General features: G+C 35.9%; 2 protein-coding genes across 3 annotated transcripts in view; both read left to right on the top strand.

The window, feature by feature from the left end:
* Window positions 1-1,907: 1,907 nt before the first annotated feature.
* On the top strand, window positions 1,908-10,757 carry tra2b (transformer 2 beta homolog). 2 transcript variants are annotated; one of them, XM_073845549.1, is made up of 8 exons: window positions 1,908-2,072; window positions 3,489-3,634; window positions 6,339-6,504; window positions 6,590-6,778; window positions 7,788-7,903; window positions 8,067-8,165; window positions 10,189-10,262; window positions 10,408-10,757. In XM_073845549.1, exons 1-8 carry the CDS (start codon window positions 2,040-2,042, stop codon window positions 10,416-10,418), a joined length of 834 nt encoding a protein of 277 aa, XP_073701650.1. In that variant the 5' UTR covers window positions 1,908-2,039; the 3' UTR covers window positions 10,419-10,757. The 2 variants fall into 2 exon arrangements, with proteins under 2 accessions (XP_073701650.1, XP_073701649.1); XM_073845548.1 differs by having other exon boundaries at window positions 8,067-8,174.
* Window positions 10,758-13,381: 2,624 nt separating this feature from the next.
* Window positions 13,382-22,412, top strand: part of igf2bp2a (insulin-like growth factor 2 mRNA binding protein 2a) — a 77,668-nt gene continuing 68,637 nt past the window's right edge. Inside the window, exons 1-2 of the mRNA XM_073845352.1 lie at window positions 13,382-13,723; window positions 14,780-14,840. Coding sequence (XP_073701453.1) covers window positions 13,549-13,723; window positions 14,780-14,840 — 236 coding nt within the window. The 5' untranslated portion in view covers window positions 13,382-13,548. The remainder of the gene's footprint in view (window positions 13,724-14,779; window positions 14,841-22,412) is intronic.

Raw genomic sequence — 22,412 nt, 5'->3', positions numbered from 1 at the left:
GTCCACCCTGCTGGTGATAAAGGCATGAACAAGTTTCTCCAAATCTTGACGGGAAACAAAACATCTAATTCTTGCAATGTTTTTGAGATGGTAGTATGCTGATTTAGTTACTGCTTTGACATGGCTACTGAAACTGAGGTCTGACTCCAGAATCACACCCAGATTCTTGACTTGATTTTTTGTTTTTTGACCCCTAGTGTCAAGATACGCATTTACCTTATGAACTTCATCTTTGTTTCCAAATGCTATGACTTCCGTTTTCTCCCTGTTTAACTGTAAAAAGTTTTGGCACATCCAACTGTTAGTTTCATCAATGCATTGGCAGAGAGAGTCAATGGGGCTGTAGTCATTTGGTGATAAGGCTAGGTAAATCTGGGTATCATCTGCATAGCTGTGATATGCTATTTGGTTGTTTCTCATTATTTGACTTAGTGGGAGCATATACAGGCTGAATAACAGCGGCCCTAGAATTGAGCCTTGTGGGACTCTGCATGTCATGGACGTCCATTTAGACTTATGTTCTCCTATACTCACATAGTAGCCTCTCCCTTCTAAGTATGACCTGAACCAATTTAGAACCATCCCAGAAAGCCCGACCCAGTTTTCCAGTCTATCTAAAAGAATGTTATGATCGACTGTGTCGAACGCAGCACTGAGATCTAGTAGTACCAGCACTGATATTTTGCCAGAATCTGAATTTAGGCGAATATCATTTATTATCTTTATGAGCGCTGTCTCTGTGCTATGATGTTGGCTGAAGCCAGATTGGAAATGGTCCAGGTATCCATTTGAGTTTATGTAGTGATTCAGCTGAATGAAAACAACCTTTTCGATAATCTTGCTTATGAAAGGAAGATTTGAAATTGGTCTATAGTTGCTCAGTATGGTGTTATCAAGATTTTAAATAGAAAATAGAAAAGTTATTTTAAATAGTAAACATATTTCCAATTCTTTTGCTGTACTTTGGATTAAATAAATGCAGGCTTGATGAGCAGAAGAAACGTCTTTAAAACCATTACTTTAAAACCTTACTGTTCAAAAACCTTTGACTGGTAGTGTACGTGAATGTGAATATGGTTATGTAGAATAATAATAACAAAAATATATATACTTTAGTAATAATATCTGTTGTGTATAAAACAAAACAGTACTAAGGCAGTTTGTAACGAGGCTACAGCACTTAAATACGAAAATTAAAAAATAAGTATTTGAGCATACTTCTACTACAAAGTCAAGTGAAAACCGCGGGGAAAACAATTCAACTCATTACCATGTGGCAGTTTCCATTCATATATTTTGTAATGTAGTGAACGTGAGAAAAAATCACTATCAGCGCCGTCCAATCGACGTCTTGCACAGATAACCGCCATTATTCGTCGACCAATCAGCTCCTTGCTTACTGAGTAGTAAAGAGTCTTTACATAGGAAGAACAGCCACTCCGCATTTGATGCCAGTTGGATCGGATTTGCTCTGAGGTTTTTAACGTTTGCTCTATGTAAAATAAATTGAAAAAAAAAGTCTGTATGTGTAAAACAAGTTTATTATAAACATTGATATACATCTCGTACAGGCTTTGACAATAGAGGAAGAGGTCTCTGCAGAGCAAACGTGGGCGTTTCTGAATTTTGTGGGTGTTTTCAAACTGCTGGGTGTTTCTAAATCATGATATCGAAATGATTCCCTTTACCTAACCCCACCCCTAAACCTACCGTCACTATGACGTCAGCCAATCAGGTACCATGGTCTAAAAACGCCCCGATCTAGTAACTCCCATTACTTTCCTGCAGAGACCTATACTTGTTGACAATAAGCTTTTATTATCTCTGTGTAGTATTTTCGACGCCCTCTGGCGGCCATTGCTTTAAGCGCGCAAGTGGGAGTGGAAACGCTGGTTTCTAAATAAAGCCTCTCCGACCGAGAAAGGCGTTCATTAACAGACGTTCGATCTGTGTGAGCGTTTGCTTGCTCTATTTGTCTTTTCTTAACTATAATTTCTCTCACACTGTTACTATTGCAGCGTAATACATACTAAACAACAATGAGCGACGCCGAGAAGGAATTCGTGGAGCGGGTATGTAACATTTTTTGACTGTTTTCTCTTCTTTGCACGCGCCCTTCCATGTTTCTTCTAGAAATGGCCTCCATATTGTATGCTAGCCAGCAGAAGTGAGTCAGACAGGCTTCATTCATTTTGTAAATTCTTATTATTAATGCACAAATGCAATGATGAATTCGATGCCTTTACGTTTTAATAGCTCTAAATACTGCATGAAATGATAAAACTAAGTGTAATATGGATTATGGTGTCGAAATCCAAGTATTCAGTTACGTTAGCCAACTTCAGTGCTAGCAGACAGACAACGTGCTTCAGATCAGACAGACCTTTAGCTTTTTACTATTAAGCAAAATGTTTTACTGTCTTTGCTAAGTGTTGTTTTCTCCTTGCATGATTAATTGAAAAGATGTAACTTGTATGAGTAATACTTTCTGCTAATACATGAGAGAAGGTCATCCTGAGCCTTAAAGCTAATCACATATGCACAAAATGCAAATTAGTTTCAAAATTAGTGCACTTTTAATATTATAACGGCGTTGATATAACAATTTAACAGTAGACTTGATATGTGTAGGCATATCAGGATTTTTTTTTTTCAAGTTGAAATGCAATTAACCATTTGTTTGTAATTGGAATAATTGCTTTTGCATGCATGCATAAGGCTCAGGATGCACCTGAAAGTATGTAATTATTGTTCATGATGGATATTAAATCTCACTTTTCATTTCTGTTGGTTCATCTATGATGTTTTTCCCACACTAATAAAACAATAGGATTATTGGTTGTGATGTCCAGTGTTTACACATTCTTCATACTTTTCTTTTTTGTTAAGGTTAAGGTTGGAAGAAGAGAAATCTGGACGAAGTCAAATGTCAAGTTGTTAATGCAAATAATTTGAAGCTGAATTTTCAGTGCATGCTAATTTTCGGAGCAAAAGAAGTTCCCATATAGCATTTATGGGCAGTGAGAGAAATGGGGGAAGAGGAATGAAGTCAGAAATGAAATTGAAACTGAAGAAAGAAGAAAAGATGTGTTATGAAGTTAAGATCAGAAGTTATCTGGGATAAGATCGCAGCGCTAAGTAACTCTTAGTATGTTTGTCCCATGCGTGCATGCATAAATCTTCTGTTGTCCATTTGTACTGCAATAGTTATTATTATCCTGTAGCATGACAGATTTACAGCTAGTTATTTTCATAAATATTCTGATGCATTACATGTCAAAAACACTGCAAATTCCTATTTTGTAAGTGCTTCAAAGTAAATGTACACTATTAACACTAGTTCATGTACCTGCAGGGAACAGACCATCATCACTGCATAACATCCTAGTCTATAATGGTCTAATTTATATGCACACAATACTTAGTTAAACATTCTCAGTATGACGGCGTTTTCTGGCTCTAACGTGATTTGGATGTGGTTGGTTTAGGAGTCCCGTTCCACCTCTAGGAGCCCAAGTCCTAGAGGATCTGCTAAGTCAGCCAGTCGCTCGCCGGAGCGCTCACCTGCTCAGTCGAAAGAAGGGTCCCACCACACTCGCTCGAAGTCCCGTTCTCGCTCCAGGTCCAAGACTAGGTGAGTATTTCGACACTTTTTGAAGTTGAGCAACCTGCATGAAACTGTATCCTTGTTCTTAATTAAAAAGAATAAACTTTATTTGTATAGTACCTTCAAGGAATGCAGCTCAAATTGATTTGCAATACAAAAAGCATTAAGTACTTTTCAGAAAAACAAGACATAAAATTGTGTTCCTGGGATTTCTTAAAAGTGCTACAGGAATAGTTCACCCAGAAATGAAAATTCATTAGTCATTAATTACTCGCCCTCATGTCGTTCCAAACCTGTAAGGCCTTCGTGCATCTTCGAAACACAAATGAAGATATTTTTGCTGAATATATTTGAAGAATTGTTGAATACAGTTATTTTTTTTTGCACTTTTGCACAACAAGAAGTTCTCAGTGTCATAAAATTATGATTGAACACTGATGTCACATGGACTTTTGTTGATGTTCTTGGTAACTTTCTGGGCCTTGAACGTGGTAGTTATGTTGCTGTCTATTCAGGGACAGAAAGCTCTCAGGTTTAATCAGAAATATCTTAATTTGTATTCTGAAGATGAACGAAAGTCTTACACAATGACAATGTGAACTATCCCTTTAAATCAACCTTTTACTGTTTTAAGCATTACAGAGGTTCTTAAAGGGGCTATATGCAACTTTTTCCCCAAAATAAACGTAACAATAGCCTTTTTATTTGACCATTTATGACTCAAACATCTCCTGATGAGCATACTGACACCTTGTCAGCTCACAGCGGGTGCACCTATAAGCCTGTATCCTATTTTTCCTATTTTCTGTCGGGTCGGATTTTTCGCGCGCTGTCTGCGGATGTGACGTCAAGCGCGTTCATGTTAAACGTTTCAGATCACTCTGCCACCACCGCTAGTCAGCAATTGGCCTATTATTGCAAACAAACTTAGTTTCTCAAACAATATGTATTTGACTGTTCTTACCTCTGTAAACATAATGTTGTCTTCTTTGCAGCGTATGACTTGTGAAGTTTGCACGTACGAGCGTGCGCTGCGAGAGCGAGCAGAAAGGAAGAGCAGTTCTGTTTTTTTTTTTTTTTTTTGGCCACAGGTGTCAGTCGCAAATTTTAAATTTCAGAAAATTGCATATAGCCCCTTTAAATTGGAGCAAAACTTTAATTCATAAATTTAAGCCATTAAATATTGCATGCATTGCAAAAAAAATCCTGTTTTTTTTTCTAAGATGTAAGCATCTTTAAATGAAAAGTAATTTAGTTAATGTCAAATCATCTACTTGGAAATGTAAAATGAAGTCTTGGAATATTCTATAAAGTTAATTGACTTTATGCTTAAAAATGAGAATGTATGAGAACCTTTTCGATTTTTTTTTTTTTTTTTTATGAGCCTATTAGCCTATTTTAGCTGATATGATGTTTAAAAAAAAAAAGTATTTTTAAGAATTATTTTTCTTTCCCATTGTTCCATTCATGTTAATGTACACTACCAGTCAAAAGTTTTTAAACATTAAGATTTTGATGTTTTTTTTTTCTTTTTTAAATTAGTCTCTTCTGCTCCCCAAGCATGCATTTTTTTTTTTTTTTTTTTTTTTTTACAGCAAAAAGAGTCAAATTAAAATAGTTTTACTATTTAAAATAACAGTTTATTTGAATATATTATAAAATGTAATTTACTTCTGTGATCCAAAGCTGCATTTTCAGCATCATTACTTCAGACTTCAGTGTTACATTGTCCTTCAGCAGCAAATCAGCATTTTAGAATGATTTCTGAGGAAACATTTGTCAATATTTAAAACAGTTGATAACATTTTTTCGGGATTCTTTGCTGAATAGAAAGATCCAAAGATCAGCATTTATCTTACAAAAAAGCTTTTGTAACATTATACATTATAAATTATTTTTCAAGGATGCTTTAAATTGAACAAAAGTGGTAGACATTTATAATGTTAAGATTTTAGATAAATGCTGTTCTACTGAACTTTATATTCATCAAGAAACCTGAAAAATAAAATTCTATGACAATTTTTCAACAATAATGCTTTTGAGCAGCAAATCAGAATATTAGAATGATTTCTGAAGGATCACATGACTGGTGTAATGATGCAAAAAAATTCAGCTTTGAAATCACAGGAATAAATTACATTTTTAAATTTATTCAAATAGAAAGGTTATTTTAAATGGTAAAAATATTTCAAAACTTTACTGATTTAGCTGTACTTTGGATCAAATAAAGACAGACTTGGTGAGCAGAAGAGACTTCTTTAAAAAACGCAAATCATCTTATTGTATAAACTTTTGACTGGCAGTGTATATGTTTGCAAATTATTATTTTTTTCTAGACATGGGGAAGCAGTTGTGTTGCTTTTGATTAAGTCCAAAATTGCATGTCATTTGAAACTGTTGAAATGTCCTCGTGGCTCAGCTACTAGTGGAATTCACAGTACATCGAGTCGGCAGAGTGGAAGTCACACCTGCTGCTTTCCGGTTAAAAGTAGAAACGACGTTTGGGCCAGATTTAAAAAAACGTTCCCCCACCCAGGACTACGATTTTAAGCACTCTGCAGTTGATCATTTGACATGAGTTGGTAGCAACCTGATATATAATGAAATTGAAGCCGGAGGTTCTTGTCTGTCTAAGAAGTTTAAGACAGGACTTATCAGTCGGTAACTTGATCGACTCCGCGTCTGTTGCCTTTAACATCACTCTTTTTCATTTTACTCCATCCTTCTGCAGGTCTCGATCCCATCGGAGTTCTCGCCGCCATTACAGTCGTTCCCGTTCACGCTCTCATTCTCGCCGGAGACGTTCCCGCAGCCGCTCGTACAGCAGCGAATACCGCCGCCGCCACAGTCACAGTCATTCTCCTATGTCCAACCGCAGACGTCATGTTGGAGACCGGGTGAGACATTGAGTCCGTTGCATTTGTGATGTACAGTGTTTTTGTAGTGCTCTATTGCAATCAGTAAGGTTTTCCTCCTCTTTAGGCAAACCCAGACCCAAATAGCTGCCTGGGAGTGTTCGGCCTGAGCCTGTACACCACAGAGAGAGACCTGAGGGAGGTCTTCTCCAAGTTTGGCCCTCTAAGTGATGTCAGCATTGTGTATGACCAGCAGTCTCGACGCTCCAGGGGTTTCGCCTTTGTCTACTTTGAGAACAGAGAAGATTCAAAAGAGGTGAATTTTCCAGCTGAATAATAACGTGCAATTTAGCTGCAAAATCTGATCAGTTAATACACTGTCATTTGAATGGGTTTCTATAAAGAGAAAGCTGTTTTTGTTCATGCAAGAATGAGTATGTTCTGCCTTTTCTGAGATCTCTAATTGAGTCCATTTGCTTGATTCAGATTTAAAAAGGAATATTTCATCTAAAAATACAAGTCCTCTATCCACAATATTGCTTTTTCCAGTGGAATTCAGCTGGTTGAACAAGTGATGCTAAATTTATCTAAATGTGACCCTGGACCACAAAACCAGTCTTAAGTAGCACAGGTATATTTGTAGCAATAGCCAACAATGCATTGTATGGGTCAAAATGACCGATTTCACTGTTACGCCAAAACTCATTAGGGTATTATGTAAAAATCATGTTCCATGAAGATATTTTGTAAACGTCCTACTATAAATATAGAACTTAAATTGACTAGCAATATGCATTGCTAAGAACTTCATTTGGCCCACATTAAAAGTTTTTTTTTTTTTTTTTTAAATGCACCATCAGACTCCAGATTTTGAAAATTGTATCTCAGCCAAATATTGTCCTATCCTAACAAACCATGCATCAATTGAAAGCTTATTTATTAAAAAAAATGTTACCCTTATGACTGTTTTTGTGGTCCCATACCTGTTCTGATGAACCGATGAAGATCCCATCTACATCTTGCATGTCCTGAGGATGAGTGAATGTTCAGCAAATTATCCTTTAAATAGTGAATTGTACATTTCTCTTTATTGATTGTAGTTTGCTGCATAATTGAAAACACTGTGGTTTGTCAGCTACAAAGTTGTATTTTTTTTTTTTTTTTTTTTTATATATATATATATATATATACAGAAGTATTGTACAGAATGTACTTGCAGCCATTTTATGGCCAGCAATAGAGACATACATGGTATTAATGGCCTTAAGCAGAAACAATTTTGTTGTGTGCTCAGTATGGTTTATTCTGGTCTGTTTTGGTTTTAGGCTAAGGAGCGTGCGAATGGTATGGAGCTAGACGGCCGCAGAATCAGAGTCGACTACTCGATTACCAAGAGGCCACATACACCTACTCCAGGAATATATATGGGCAGACCAACATAGTAAGTCTGATTCCTTGCAGTCTGTTAAATCACACACTCGAATAACTTCCCAGAATGTTCTAGATGATAAACATGGATAACTGTGAATCTGTCATGTCTTGATTGGTGTTGAGTATTTCAGTGATCAGTGTTAAATCCAAATCATTTTTTCTTTTTTGTGCAGTGGTGGAGGCCCAAGTGTAAGCCGTCGGCGTGATTGCTATGAACGAGGCTATGAGCGTGGATATGATCGCTATGATGACCGTGACTACTATAACAGCAGGTCATACAGGTGATCCTCTACTGTTCAGCAGTCTGTATGGTTTGTAGTGATGTCCCATCATCCTGCATGGCTCAACAATAAGGATTCCTGTTTGCTGGTCTAGTAGTTTAGATTTGTGCTTAACTAGCTGATTCTGTCACCTTTTCACTATAAAACATTTGATGTTATATGTAATATAATATTAAACGCGTGCTACCATTACTAGAAAGTAAACAAAAGTCTATTTGAACATCAGAAAGGATGTTTTAAATCGATCAAAAGTGACATTAAAGACATGTATGTTACAAAGTTCTAGTTTAAATAACTGCCCTTCTTCTGAACTTTCTATTTGTTAAAGAATCCTGAATTAAATATTACTGTTTCCACAAAAAAACATATAATTAGTAATAATAAGAAATGTTTCTTGAGCACCAATTCATCAGTTCAAATGTAATGATTTTTAAAAGGATTGTGACACTAAAGACTGGGGTAATGGGTCTAAAATTTATTAAAATAGTTGAATTAGCTTGATTCAGATTTAAAAAGGAATAAAAAATTTGGATGTTTTTTTGAGCATTACGTGTATAATGATTTCATAAGGATTTATGACACTGAAGGCTGGAGTAATGGCTTTAAAATGTATTAAAATGAAGACCCTTTTTTTTCATTATTTTAAATATAAAATATATGAAAACAAAGGATGAGGTTTTTTTGAGCACCAAATCACTTCATATACACACACACACACACACATTATATATATATATATGTATGTATATGTGTGTATGTATGTGTGTATATGAAGTGATTTGGTGCTCAAAAAACCTCATCCTTTATTATTATTAAAATGATTTCTTAAGCATCATGTGACTATGAAGACTGGAGTAATGGCTTTAAACAGTATTAAAATAGTTTTTGTTTTTTGTTTGTTTTGTTTACTAAACATTATGCAAAATTTAGAATAAGAAATATTTCTTTAATCTTCAGGGTCACAATCCTTTTCAAAATCATTATATAAGATATGATTATTTGATGCTAAAGTAATGGCTTTAAAATCTATTAAAATAAAGGTTTATTGTTGTGTGTGTGTATATATATATATATATATATATATATATATATATATTTTTTTTTTAATGGAATTAAAACATTGATAATTGTTTCTTGAGCACCGAATCATTACATGTATAATGATTTTTGAAGGATTATGTGAGACTGGAGACTAGATCAAGAGCTTTAATGTATAACATTTTTTTTTTATGTATTAAAAGTTATTTTAATTATGTGTGTTTTTTATAATATTTTTAAATTGCTAATAATAAAAGATGTTTCTTGTGCACCAAATCATTTTCACATATAGTGGTTTCCAAAGGATCATGTGATGCTAAAGACTGGAGAAATGGCCTTAAAATGTATTAACGTAGTTATTTGATTTATTTTTATTTAAATATGATACAAATTGCTAATGTTTCTCTAGCACCAAATCATGCTATCATGTATAATAATTTCTGAAGTGTCATTTGACACTGCTAACTGGTGTTATGGCATCTTTTGATGGTAAATGAGGAGTTTTATTTTTTTAATAATCAGATTATAATTGGTGAATGCTTACAGGAATACCACATATTTTATTACCATTTTGACCATCATAATCTGTTAGAACAATAAATAACAGTACCTTCATAACATTTACAGAATTAAAGTTTGTGTGGCATACAAACTATGTACTAGATCAATAAAAGTAAAGTGTAGAGTGGATGAGCACTACTGGTCAAATAGGGCAAGTGACAGTTGATTCAGCTGGTCTGAAACACACGCGCGTGCGCACACTTACCCCAGGACAGCAGTTCATCCTTACTGTTGAGCCCTGCTCCTACAGACTGCATACTGTATAGTTCACATTGCATACAACAAGATACTTTTTCACATGCAATGTGTGCTGTATACCTTTTAACTTTTATTTGTAATGCTAGTTTTGAATGTCTCCTTTTTGTTGTGGTCTGTAGATGCTGGTGTGTTTATTAAATCTGCTTTGTGTTTACAGGAGAAGATCTCCCTCTCCTTACTACGGTCGAGGACCATACAGGTCAAGGTCACGCTCTCGCTCCTACTCCCCTCGTAAGTACTGCACAAATGCTACCACAATAGACTTCAATGACAGTCACTATTGTCTCACTGGCTGTATGTTTTCAAAAGTACTTCATCTCAGCAAACTGTAAATTATTTTGTTTATTATTATTGTTATTAATTAATTTTTTTACAGGTCATTACTGAAGTGAAGTTTGATTCCCCTCGCCCTCCCTGAAGATGATGTTGATCACAGTGACATTGTTGATGACGTAGATGTTTATTTCTAGTGGCATGAGTTTGGATGTACTTTAAACTCAATCTCTTTGATTTCTTGCCTAAAGATTTCATGTGTCTTTGACTGATCTGGATGTTTCAGTAGTTGGAATATTTTTGCACTGTTCATTTTTTTTTTTTTTTCTGATCTGATGCTGAACTTGCGTTTATTTTGTATGATAAAGTGTCCTGCTCACACCCCATGATGTTTTTATGCATTTTAAGCTTAGCAGTGTTCTTGCAATAAACTGCTTTATACCTCCAACCTGATGTGAGCTTGTGCTTGAATCACTCAAAACATGAAATCTGTGTTAAATCCTTGTCTTAGAGTTCAGAATCAGAAGAGGTGACTCCACTGCAGATTATTAGATTGCATATTTATGTAATGCATACACATTTCCTCTCAAGACATTTGCTTTGCAGTGAAAGTTAATTGGTTTATTGAATAGGAGCGCTAGAACAGCATTGCCTGAGCTCTGTTCCAATTTAAGTCTTGTTACCTCAGAGAATATATTGTTAATAATAGGATCATCTGAAATACTTCTCCAGTATGTGTAAAAAATTTAAAGTACTCAGGGATTTAGCATTTATTTGGACACGGTGCGGGTGTCTGCTTTATCTGTCCAATCTGGGATTCCCTATTTCTACTGTACCTGGCTTTTGGAGGGATTTTAATTGCCTTTCTGAAGCTCTGGTATTAGCTTCACTAACACATTTGTGATGTTTAAGAATCACGAACTGACAGTAACTGGCCCCAATTTAGTTATGGATTATGCTACGAGTAAAGATAAAGCTATTGTAATACACTTGCTACTTGGCACTGCTGCGTTTGGAGACCTATAATGTTGTAGAGTCTGATTTGGACCTCTGGTAAGTAATGTTTGAGACACCGGAGAAAACCCCAGTATACTGCAACACAGAGCAATCCTGTACTGATGTATAATCATTTAAAATACAGAAAATATATAAGTAAAGGGAACAACAACATTTCAGGTAAAAGACCTAATGTGAGAGTCCCACCCAGGTTGACTTTCAGTGTGCCATTGCAATGAATGAAATCCTGTAGATATTCAATATTAATTGAATTTGCATGGAAATGCATGTGTACAGTTAAACAAAAATTATTCAGACAGCAGATTTTTTTTATTAGTCTTCGTTTTTTTTTTTTTTTTGTGACCCTGGACCACAAAACCAGTCTTGGGTAGCACGGGTATATTTGTAGCGATAGCCAACAATACGTTGTATTGGTCAAAATGATTGATTTTGCTTTTAATGCCAAAAATCATTAGGATATTAAGTAAAGATCATTTCACATTAAGATACTTTTTAAATGTCCTACTGTAAATACATCAAAACTTAATTTTTGATTAGTAATATGCATTGCACATACTTCATTTGGACAACTTTAAAGGTGATTTTTTTAATATTTAGAGTTTTGCACCCTCAGATTCCAGAGTTTTAAATCGTTGTATCTCGTCAAATATTATCCTATCCTAACAAACCATACATCAATGGAAAGCTTATTTACACACCTTTCAGATGATGTATAATCTTAATTTCATTTGTGGTCTAGGGTCACATTTATGTAAGTGAGAATAGCAAAATAAAGCAAACTGTGACATATTATACTTATATATACTATACTACATATTCAATTCTTCATACAGTGCACTACCAGTAAAACTGTTTAAAAATTTGGGACCAAAAATGATTCAGACAGTTTGACCTGACCATGTTTTGCTTAAGTTTTTTTTTTTCTTTAATTGCTAATGCAACTGTTTTATACCACAGTCTGAACAAAATTAAGCATTGCTTGGTAATTGTTCAACAAAGTAGTTGTGTAAATATTGTCATACTGTTGTCAGTTGTCTGAATTTTTGGTTAAAAAATTACCTATCTTTCTATCAAAGTTATCTGACATTATCAAGATGAATTTATTCTGACACAATTTAACTAGTTCTTGATATATTTTATTAACATTTTCTAAACTACAGTGTATAAACTGTGATAATGTGAGAAATGTTGAAGGTGTCTGAATAAATTCTGGTTTGACTGTATACACACACACACACACACACACACACACACACACACACACACACACACACACACACACACACACACACACACACACATATGGCATAAAAAGAATGAGATTTAGCTCAAATATCAGAGTAATCTTTGACAGGCTCTTACCACAGTCTACATAAGTGTAATCAATGCATTATATTCATATATAACGTTTATGCTCCTCCTAAATCATAATTCCATAAGGTTTCTCCACATTCCTGTTTCTTTTCCATTGACATGGGCGTTCCCAGAGAAAGTCCCATTTTCCAGCTGCTACTCTCTTTGGACTCTGTGCTTACAGTTTTACAGTCGTAATTATTAATCGTAGATTGAATATCGAATCAAACTCGAAGAGTGTAAATTAATAAAAAACAAACAAACGATGAGTTATCCTCACAAGGGACAGAGGAAAACGCCCATTAATCCACAACACCCTAAAGATGCCAATCAAGCTGTCAATCACAATTGTAAATGAAAGCTGCCTCAGAAAATGATTTAAATACGCATGCAAGGGTTTATTAACACAAGCTGACGGGCTGCATGACCTGTCATTAAAATATATATAGGCAATATTGAGTTGAACAGTCCCTCTCTGTAAGTGGATTTAAATGAGCTAAACCCTCAGTGAGTCTTATCATTATGCGTTATCCTTTGATTTATGCTGGCAAACTGAACACCAGACAGCAACTGAAGTCCATAAACACCTCAAAAGTGATTTTGTGATATTTAAGAGCGGTTTTATTTAGAGGCGGCGCTTGTTGGCAACAGAGTAACGTCGCAACGACACTTTTTTTTCAATCCCAGTAAAAGAGTTTGAGCAGGAACAGAGTTGTGTATATGTAGCAGGGGGGTCCGGCTGCATCTGGGGGGTGACTGCTGATTTTCAGCACATTTATTTTATTTTTTCTCTTTTATTTTCTCCTTATTTTGCTTACTTCGCGCAATCCGTTGCACGCCGATCTATCTGGACGTACAGATTTTCGTATAGACCATGAACAAACTCTATGTGGGGAATCTGAGTCCTTCGGTGACCGTGGAGGACCTGAAGCAGCTCTTCGGCGAGAGGGAGCTTCCCGTGACCGACCAGGTCCTGCTCAAATCCGGCTATGCCTTCGTGGACTTCCCCGACCAGAACTGGGCGATTAAAGCCATCGAGACTCTATCCGGTAAGTGCGTTTTCCACATCGCGGAAAGTCGCGGTTATGTATGCCCTGGACCGACACCGTGAAACACTTTCTTGGAAAAGAAAAGAAAAAGTAACGCTCCCGCATCAGCCGCACACGCTGCTCCAGTTCTTGACGCGAGCGGAGCAGTGCGCGAATGAACGCCCGCGACCTCAATCACACTTAGCGCTCGCTTCCAATACGCGATACAAGTTGAATTTCGGCTCGAATTCTTGAAATGCACGCTCGTTTCGCCGAGCCGAGGTGCTGAACGGGGGTGATTTCTCAGCCGTCGGCCCATAGGAATGTATCGGATGGGTCTGATGCTCGGGTGGCAGGCGTAATTATTTTTCAGTTATTTTTTGTCTTGATTTTATTGAAAAGAAGCGAGCGAACTGAGCGAGAAGAAGGCGTCACATGCATGTTCCTATGGTGTCCAGGTATGTTTTTACGAGGTGTCTTGAAGGTGGGTGATGGGGGTCTGGAGGAAAGTGCTAATAAACAGGTAGCTGGGGGGGACGGAGGTGAGATGCCAATTTTTGTGCTGCGCCAGGCCACTCATACACAGCAGATGCACAGCACAACACCTCTATATTCTCCTTTCACGCTTGCGAGTCGTTGTGCATGCAACAGAAAAGTACACATCCAGACCTACTTGAAGAAACGGCACAAATTTAGGGCAGAAGAGTCTTATCCTTTGACCTCCCATTCTTCAAACTCTCCTCATTGCTCGTATGTGGTTAGTGGGAGTGGAAAGCATGGCTGCCCATTCTTCATATCGTATCAGCTCATCAAGCATTTCGCATAATATCATCAGGCACAATAGGAAATGTGGTAAACATATTACACCTTACATGTAGACCTGATAAATCTCACTACGTCGCCGACGTGCATTTAGAAGCACCAACTTGCACGTGTGATTGTATCCCACGTATTTACGTTGCACGCACGGTTGTTTGTTTTATAAATAGGATTAAAAACGCTTGAAATACACATTTCAGCGATGTCGGTAATGCACCGAGGGAATGTCATTTTGTGATCATTGTTTCTTGCTCGCAGGGAAAGTTGAATTACATGGGAAAGTGATCGAGGTCGACTACTCTGTTCCTAAAAAACTAAGGTAATAATTTTGCTTTATTTATATGCTTTTGCATGAACTCTGCTGCATTTGCAAGTTGGTGGTGCAGTGTTTTGTCTTTGTGAAGCTGTGATGTGTATAGAAAATTAATTTATTTTTTAGGTTATCTTATTGTATATTTATCCCTCAAGTTTAACTTTTATTTTAATTTTAATACTGTGTTCTTCTTGCTTGCTCTTTTTATTTAACCAGCATTTTTTTTTTAATGCATTTCTCATTTTAAGCATTGATACTGGCACACTAGACTCATAATACGCTGTTTTACCTAAGTTATAAATTGTAACAGCGCTTTCTGAATATATCAGGCGTAGAAAGGAATACTGATATTGGGTGTTTCCTTGCATAATCTAGCAGAGATTTTCCCTCAAGAAAAGCTTTGAGTACACGCAGTGTTTTACGTGCAGGTAGCAAATGCAAATATGCAAAAAGTTTTAACCGCCACATATCCGAAATCTGACATTACGCCCTTTTTCTTAGCTTGGATTGTACAGAGCAAGATCATTGTGCATGACCTCATGGCGCGTGTTTAGGCCCTTCCGTGGCCCACGTGATTTCCCCTATAGGCCCTGCGTTTGTGTTCCACGGGAGGGCGGCATAGAAATGGCTAGAGAACAGCCCACAACCTTGAGATTTAAGGGTTCATGTAAAATTACATGAACAGGCGTACAGTTTGTTTCAAAAGCACGCCTGTTACGGCGCTTCCTTGTCAGGCAAGGCGTCACTCACAACGCTTAAATCGAAAAATAACCTTATATAAAGGTGTAAAAGCGTTATTTCGGAAAACATATTTATCCTAGTCTGCTGCGCCTCAGAGGGTCACATGTAATTCGGGGAGCGTGTTGCACAAAGTGCGCAGTCAAGATGGCCAGTCTTTGATTTGGAAGAGTCGGCCATGCTGCTGCTAGAGTCAACCTAACATGACTGAAGGCAGCATGCGTGTGTGCAGCTCATTCTAGAACGTTTCAGGCACTTCTAGAGTGCTTCAAGAATCACAAGTGTAATCTGAAGCGAACTGGAGCGGCTCAGGTTACAAATGTGCGATGTCTGGACGCATTTATGTCGGAATATAATCCTCACACACAAGGCGCGTGTGTGTTTTACGTGTTAGATATGGTACCTCAGTCTCCCATGTTCATAACCTCCGTGATTATAGGTATTTCGGTTATTATTTGCCTCAGTGGTCATTTTACACTGTATTTTAGTTTGTAACGTTACGTATTACGCAGTCCTCACATACAGTACGCATGTGGCGTAGATATTCAGTGGAGCAGCACATACGTTGGTTTTTGCTGTTATGATTATTTGTATCAACCTGGACACTGAAATGAGCTGTTATCGACATTTTACTGAATCCTTTGGTGTATTCTGTGTTTAATGCAGTTAAAGGGTGTGTTTAGTAACAGCAGTTTTAATTTATATGCTTAATTTATATGTCCGTTCTGTGAAAAAGCTTACCTTAGAAATGCTCTACTTGTTTTTTATGTTACTAGCTTTTAACACAGGTTTAAAGAAAATTACATTTATGTGTAAGAGGCAGTATGGATCTTTTTTGATACCCTGAGTTGCCTTAATAATTATAATATTTTCAGTTAATTGTTTTATTGTTTGGAAATTATCTAACACTGCTTTTTTCTGTAAGACTTTACAAAAAGATATACACACTGATATTGGATTGTAATGATGAACTTGTTTCTGTCAGAAGAGGCTAAATTAAAGACTAAATTAGAATGTATAAGTGAATACATGTAGTTACTTAGTTTTAAGGTTTATTATGGTATATTGCATTTGCTGAACAGACTTTACAGTTTTCAGAAATAATGCAAAACAAACATGCTTTTTATGCAGTTTTTGTGATTTGTTTTGAGTAGTTATATTATGGCTGTTTTATTGCATGTTGATGCATTTAACATAGCATGTAAAATAGTATAAATGTAGCTTTTGACAAAAGAGATAGTCAAGATAGACACATTACTTTTTTAATAAGTAGTGTTTTTGCCAATTTGGCATATTGATCTGTAAGTTATGAACTGTTGTTTGATTGTATGCCAGTGATCCATTATTTTTATATTTTCAGAAATCAAGCTGTAAAACAAGTCCTGAAAAATGCTTTTGAATTTAAGTTGTGCCTGAACATAGTCAGCTTTTAAAACTAATTATAAATTTTACGTATAATTTTAGCAATTCAATCTATTAAAGTAGCACATAGATATTTTGTAAGAATTGTCAGACAGTTTATCTTCACAGGTTTTCACATTTAAAAAAATATATAACTTGAATAACCAGAATGAGAATAAAGAACAATTTATAAGATCATTATTTTAAAATACTGTATATTTTTTGTGAATTGGTATTCAATATCTATTTAGAACAAAACTGTCTTAGTATTTTGTGCATTTTGTGAAAGATCTATTACAGTGGTTTTATGGTTTTACAAAATCTCTTGAATAGCTGAAGTGCTTTCCCATTGATGTATTTTAGTTTTAGATTCTTCAATTTTGGATTACATTAAGTAGTGCTTTAATGAGCAGCCTGTGCTCGTTTCAGGATTCACCCTGTTTTCATGTAATATTTTATTAAGGAGTCCTGTGTATTTGCAGTTAGGGAGTGGAAGCATGAAAAAATATAGTGCACAGCAAAGCTGTATGTGTGAAACACATGACATTTAATTCTGTAAATAGTTTCAAATGTGTCTCCAGTGCTTCTAAAATATACATATATATTTTTATATATAATTACAATCTGTTTAAAATGCTACATTTACAGTGCATTAAAATGTCTGAAGCACTGACATAATTCTAAAATGGTCTAAATAACTACTATATTTAAATTTACATTTAAATTTGCTCACAATTTAGATATGATTTAATAGCTTGTTTTTATAGCTGTGCTAGACAGTAATTAACCACACATTTTTAATTCTTGTTGTTGTCATTAAATTGAAACTATTTTTGTGCATTTGTTAATCTTGTTTCTTAACTACCAAGAAAGGTTTACAAATATTTTCCATTTTTATTTGTCATATCTTGTTGCTGTGCATATGTGTGGTGGCAAGCCTGAAATTGTAATTATCTAGTTTGTTAGGAATAATTCAGTTTGTTATTTATCTGATGAAGTGATTGTTATTTAGCCAATTTCAGACAATAGAATACAATTCTAAAGCTTGCAGAACAAACATTCAAATTTAAATTGTAGTGCAATGAACAGATACAAATTGATATAAAAAACTGGCTAAATTCAGAACAATATTTATAATGTATGATTTATTAATATTGTTTTTAAAATTGAGTGAAATTGTTACAGTGTTAAAGTGATGCTCTCAGAGTTTTGACTTGATTATAATTTCTACAATTGTGTAGAAATAATTATACTCTGTTGAACCAAATGGATTTTACATTTTGCATTTGACAGGCAGATTTAAACTAGTTACCCCTCATGCTTTAATTCCCAATAACTCTACTTATCTGTTTTCACTTTAAACATTTATCTAAGGGTGTCTGTAAAAGGATAGATTGTACATTTAAAAGCTATATCTGGATGGCTAAAAATGATCCACCCAGTTCAAATGATTTTTCTCTATTGGCTCATGAGTTGAATAGATTGAGATGAAGGCTAAGAACAGAACTGTAGCTGGAAAAGTGGGTTATGAAGATGAACTCTCAGTAGAGAACTAGTCGCAAAGCCCAGGGGCATTAGGATCTCAAAGATGAGTTCAGTTTAGCAATACCCTTTCCAACCCATCATCACAACTTTATTCATTGTCACTTATGGCAAACAAATTACCTATGAAACTCTGTGTAAAATCATAAAAGATTATTAGAATGGCTCAAGATTCTTGTTAAAGTTTGATGCACCAGATGTGAAACTAAAAATTCATATTCTTGCAAATTTGTTAGGACTGTAGGTGCTTTTACGTACAAGGCATTAGCCTTGACATTATTTGTTGTCATAAAAACATCAGTAATGTTTAAACTCTGCGCAAATGAAATTCACTGCGTTGTCCTCTTCTCTTTTCACACAATCTGTAAAGCCGTGCTCAAATAGAATATCAAGCGATTTGTTCTCTTTGAACTCTGTATTTGTCCAACTTCAGTCTCAATTTGCTGAGGTTTACAACAGGCACTTCAAAATCCCCATATTGCTTTGTCAATCTAGAACTTTAAAATAAAAAAAAGACCGTAGAATCTTTATGCACAGATAAAAAAGGTTTTCCTATTATGGCTATAAATACACTGTCAATCAAATGCTGTAGTACAGATAAATTTAATCTCCCATATTGGTGCTTTCACGAACATCAGCAAATCTATTTTACAACTCAATGTTTTTATTGAAATGTTACTGTACTTGGTTTTCTTCTATGCCCTCTGGAACCTCGCCTCCCTTGAGATTAAAATACGGTTAACGCGTAATTCCTCATTTGTTAATCCCTTTAACGCTATAAAGGGGACAGAGGAAAGAAAGGGGTTGTATCATAAAGAATGTGAGAATGATTGTCATATAAGCGTTTATGCTGTAATGTCTTCTGAAGCAGCTTTGGCTGCTCTCTTCACTCGCTCTTATCAAGTGTTTGTTTGTACACTTGAGGACTAATGATAACGTTACTCATTTGTTGAGTATCAAAGAGAAGGTCTGTTTTGATTTTGTGTCATTGTTCAACCTGTAAACAGGTGTAATGTGTTTTAGTCATGTTGTGTTTTCATCAGTGGAGTGGATTCTGTCTTTCGAGCTGACAGTTAGTGCTTTGTAGCTCATTTGCTAGCTGGGTTGTTTGTTGTCATTTTTGCGTGTGTATCTTTAAAAACATTGTGTTTACTCTTCGTATGGTGGCAGGAAGCACATAAAAGGTGGTGGACTGTATGCTCCGACTGTACATTCTCTGTTTCTGTACGTACAGTAAATCTTCAGATTTAATCTGTGTCTGTCTGTGTAGATCGCTGCTTTGAGGAAAAGGCTTTAGTCTGGTCGGGTTAGTGTGAAAAGGCTTAACGTGAATAGACGCCGCTTCAAAACAAATCTGTGATCATTTCCTGCCAGTTTGAATTGAGGTTTAAAGTCGGCATGAAATTAAAGTTTTACCTTTTTTATTTTCTGTATGCACATTGCTGGTCTTATTGTGAGTGATTCATCCATGCAAAAAAAGATTTGTTATGTGTTATCAATGTAATCACAATATCATAATCCAGTGGATCATAGATCATCCGGTGAAATGACAGACTTCTCTTTGGTGACAAATGTTGAACTTCTGCATTTAGTCAGCTTAAACCTCACTCCTTTATTACAATCGATGCAAGCTTGCATTTGTACCTTTCTTCATCCAATCAAGAAGGGATTGATAGAACCAGGGTACCAGCTGAGTTTTTCTTTTCCGATAGTCCATTTGACTGTGGGTCTCAATAAAAAAAAAAAAAAAAATTTAATATTTGCCTCCTGGAATTTTCAGGTGCTTTTTTTTTTTTTTTTTTTTTTACATTTGTGAGGGCAATTTTTATAATCACCTTATTGTTATAAAAACATATATATATATATATTTTTTAATGTCAAATACTTACATTTATCCAGTTTAATCAATATTTTAAACTGTTGTTACTAACATTGCATCTAAATAATACAAGTGAAAAACAGGAGCTCAAAGGGCTTTATAGGTTATTGGTCTTTTTATGTGATCCTGGACCACAAAACCAGTAATTTGGCTGAGATACGACTATTTGAATCTTAATTATTCGAATCTGAAATCTGAGGTGCAAAAAAATCTAAATATTGAGAAAATCACCTTTAAAGTTGTCTAAATCAGAAATTAAGTTTTGATATATTTACAGTAGGAAATTTACAAAATATCTTCATGGAACATGATCTTTACTTAACATCCTAATGATTTTTGGCATAAAAGAAAAATTAATAATTTTGACCCATACAATGTATTTTTGGATATTGCTAGACTAATCTAAGCGCCTCTGATTGGCCAATACATTCTTAAATTCAACAGAAACTCGTTTGATTGGTTATAAGGCTCAGCGCTGCACAAAACAGAGCGTAAAAGCAATCTGATGCAGTGTGAATGAATCTAAATATCATTCCGCGGATTGACACTTTTCATTCATTTTCACATTTAATTTCAATCAGCTGTAATATGTTGCTTAATTGTGCAGGAGCATTTTTTTTTTGCACCTTTGTCTTGAATTTATGGGGCATTTTTGTTCATTTTTTGCCAGAAGCCCTTGTTAATTACAACCCTGAGTCACTTTGTCCGGTTTACACTAAGTTCTATTACGGTTCTTTACCCTGTATTCACACTCAAAAAACAAACAGAATTTCAACAAAATTTGTGGCTAGAACAAATAAATTGATCATAATATCTGAATTGTCCATCAGATCAGGTTGTCTGTCATTGTCAAGCATAAATGCAACAACAGTGTTTCTGTTCCATATTTACAAAAGTCTTGGATAAAACGCTTCAGTACTAAATTCAAATTATAATGAGCTTCTATATTGTTTATCTACAAATATTTCTCCATTAGATACATATCCGCAGTAACTTGGCTTGAGGGAGCCTACCTTTGCAGCAGAGGACTGTGGGATATCTCAGCTGAGCAGGGGTGCTGCTGAGTGTCCACAGCATGAGCGTTCATACATAGCGCAGTGGCACTGCTTTGGGGTTTGTCTTGCTCCTGGGTGGCATGGCAGGCTGGGGAAATGGGCAGCTGAGAACCCAGCAGGTGCCACGTCTTGCACTTCGGCCCTGACTGGCTCGCTCTGTGACTGAGCGCTGCTAGTGTGTGTGTGTGTGTGTGTGTGTGTGTGTGTGTGTGTTGGAGCAGTTGTTAGCCCCCAGCGCTGGTGAGATGGTGTCAGGCTTGGTCAGAACCACCTGTCTCGTACAACCTATTCTTCTCCTAACCATTCATGGTTGTGTGTGTTACTACGAGGCTTCATTTGTTGGTCCACTGAAGATGTCAGTCAGTTGAACTCGATGGCATTCATCTTGTCCTTCTGCGCAACTGTCACAAAAAATATGCGTAATATAGAGAAGCTGTAAATATTTCATTGCGGCTGCATCAAGGGCACGCTGCCTCATCTTACAGCATTCAGAAGAGAGTGCGCCATACCCTTAAAGGGAGCTTTTCCTCACCCAGCGGTGTTTGCAAATATTATCAGTGCTCCAACTGTTCTGGCAGAACAGAGTCTATACCCAACAGTGATTCCAGCAGAATAATCCTATGGTTACCGTGGCAACCAAATAGGAGTGCTTCTCTTTTTCTTTTTTTCCTTCTGAGGTCAAAGATGGATGAAAAGGAGCCTTGCATTTTGTAAAAGTGCATGTAGTTTGTTTCTTTTATGGCCCGAAGGAAAATTTCATTGCTCCAAGGTTGTTCTTTCATAGCTCAGGAGACCTGTGGAGATTGCTGTTGTTTTATTTAAGTATCAGCTTTGTCTCAGAAGTTTATTCTAAAACTCTTTAGTAGGAATCAAAACAGACACAACTGAGAAAGTTGTTGGCAAGTAATGTAGGAGTAGAGAATTTCAGTGCACATTTTTGTTTCCAGTGACATTCTATTATCT

Source organism: Garra rufa, chromosome 8 (genome assembly GCF_049309525.1).
Source record: "Garra rufa chromosome 8, GarRuf1.0, whole genome shotgun sequence".
Classification (NCBI taxonomy): Eukaryota; Metazoa; Chordata; class Actinopteri; order Cypriniformes; family Cyprinidae; genus Garra; species Garra rufa.
This window is presented reverse-complemented; position numbering and strand designations above follow the sequence as displayed.

Bases quoted from the DNA above. Each gene is read 5' to 3' on its own strand.
- tra2b (XM_073845548.1), top strand. From the start codon at position 2,040: ATGAGCGACGCCGAGAAGGAATTCGTGGAGCGG. The intron at 2,073-3,488 runs GTATGTAACATT...TGGTTGGTTTAG, and splicing joins AGAAGGAATTCGTGGAGCGG to GAGTCCCGTTCCACCTCTAG. The intron at 6,779-7,787 runs GTGAATTTTCCA...TTTTGGTTTTAG, and splicing joins ACAGAGAAGATTCAAAAGAG to GCTAAGGAGCGTGCGAATGG.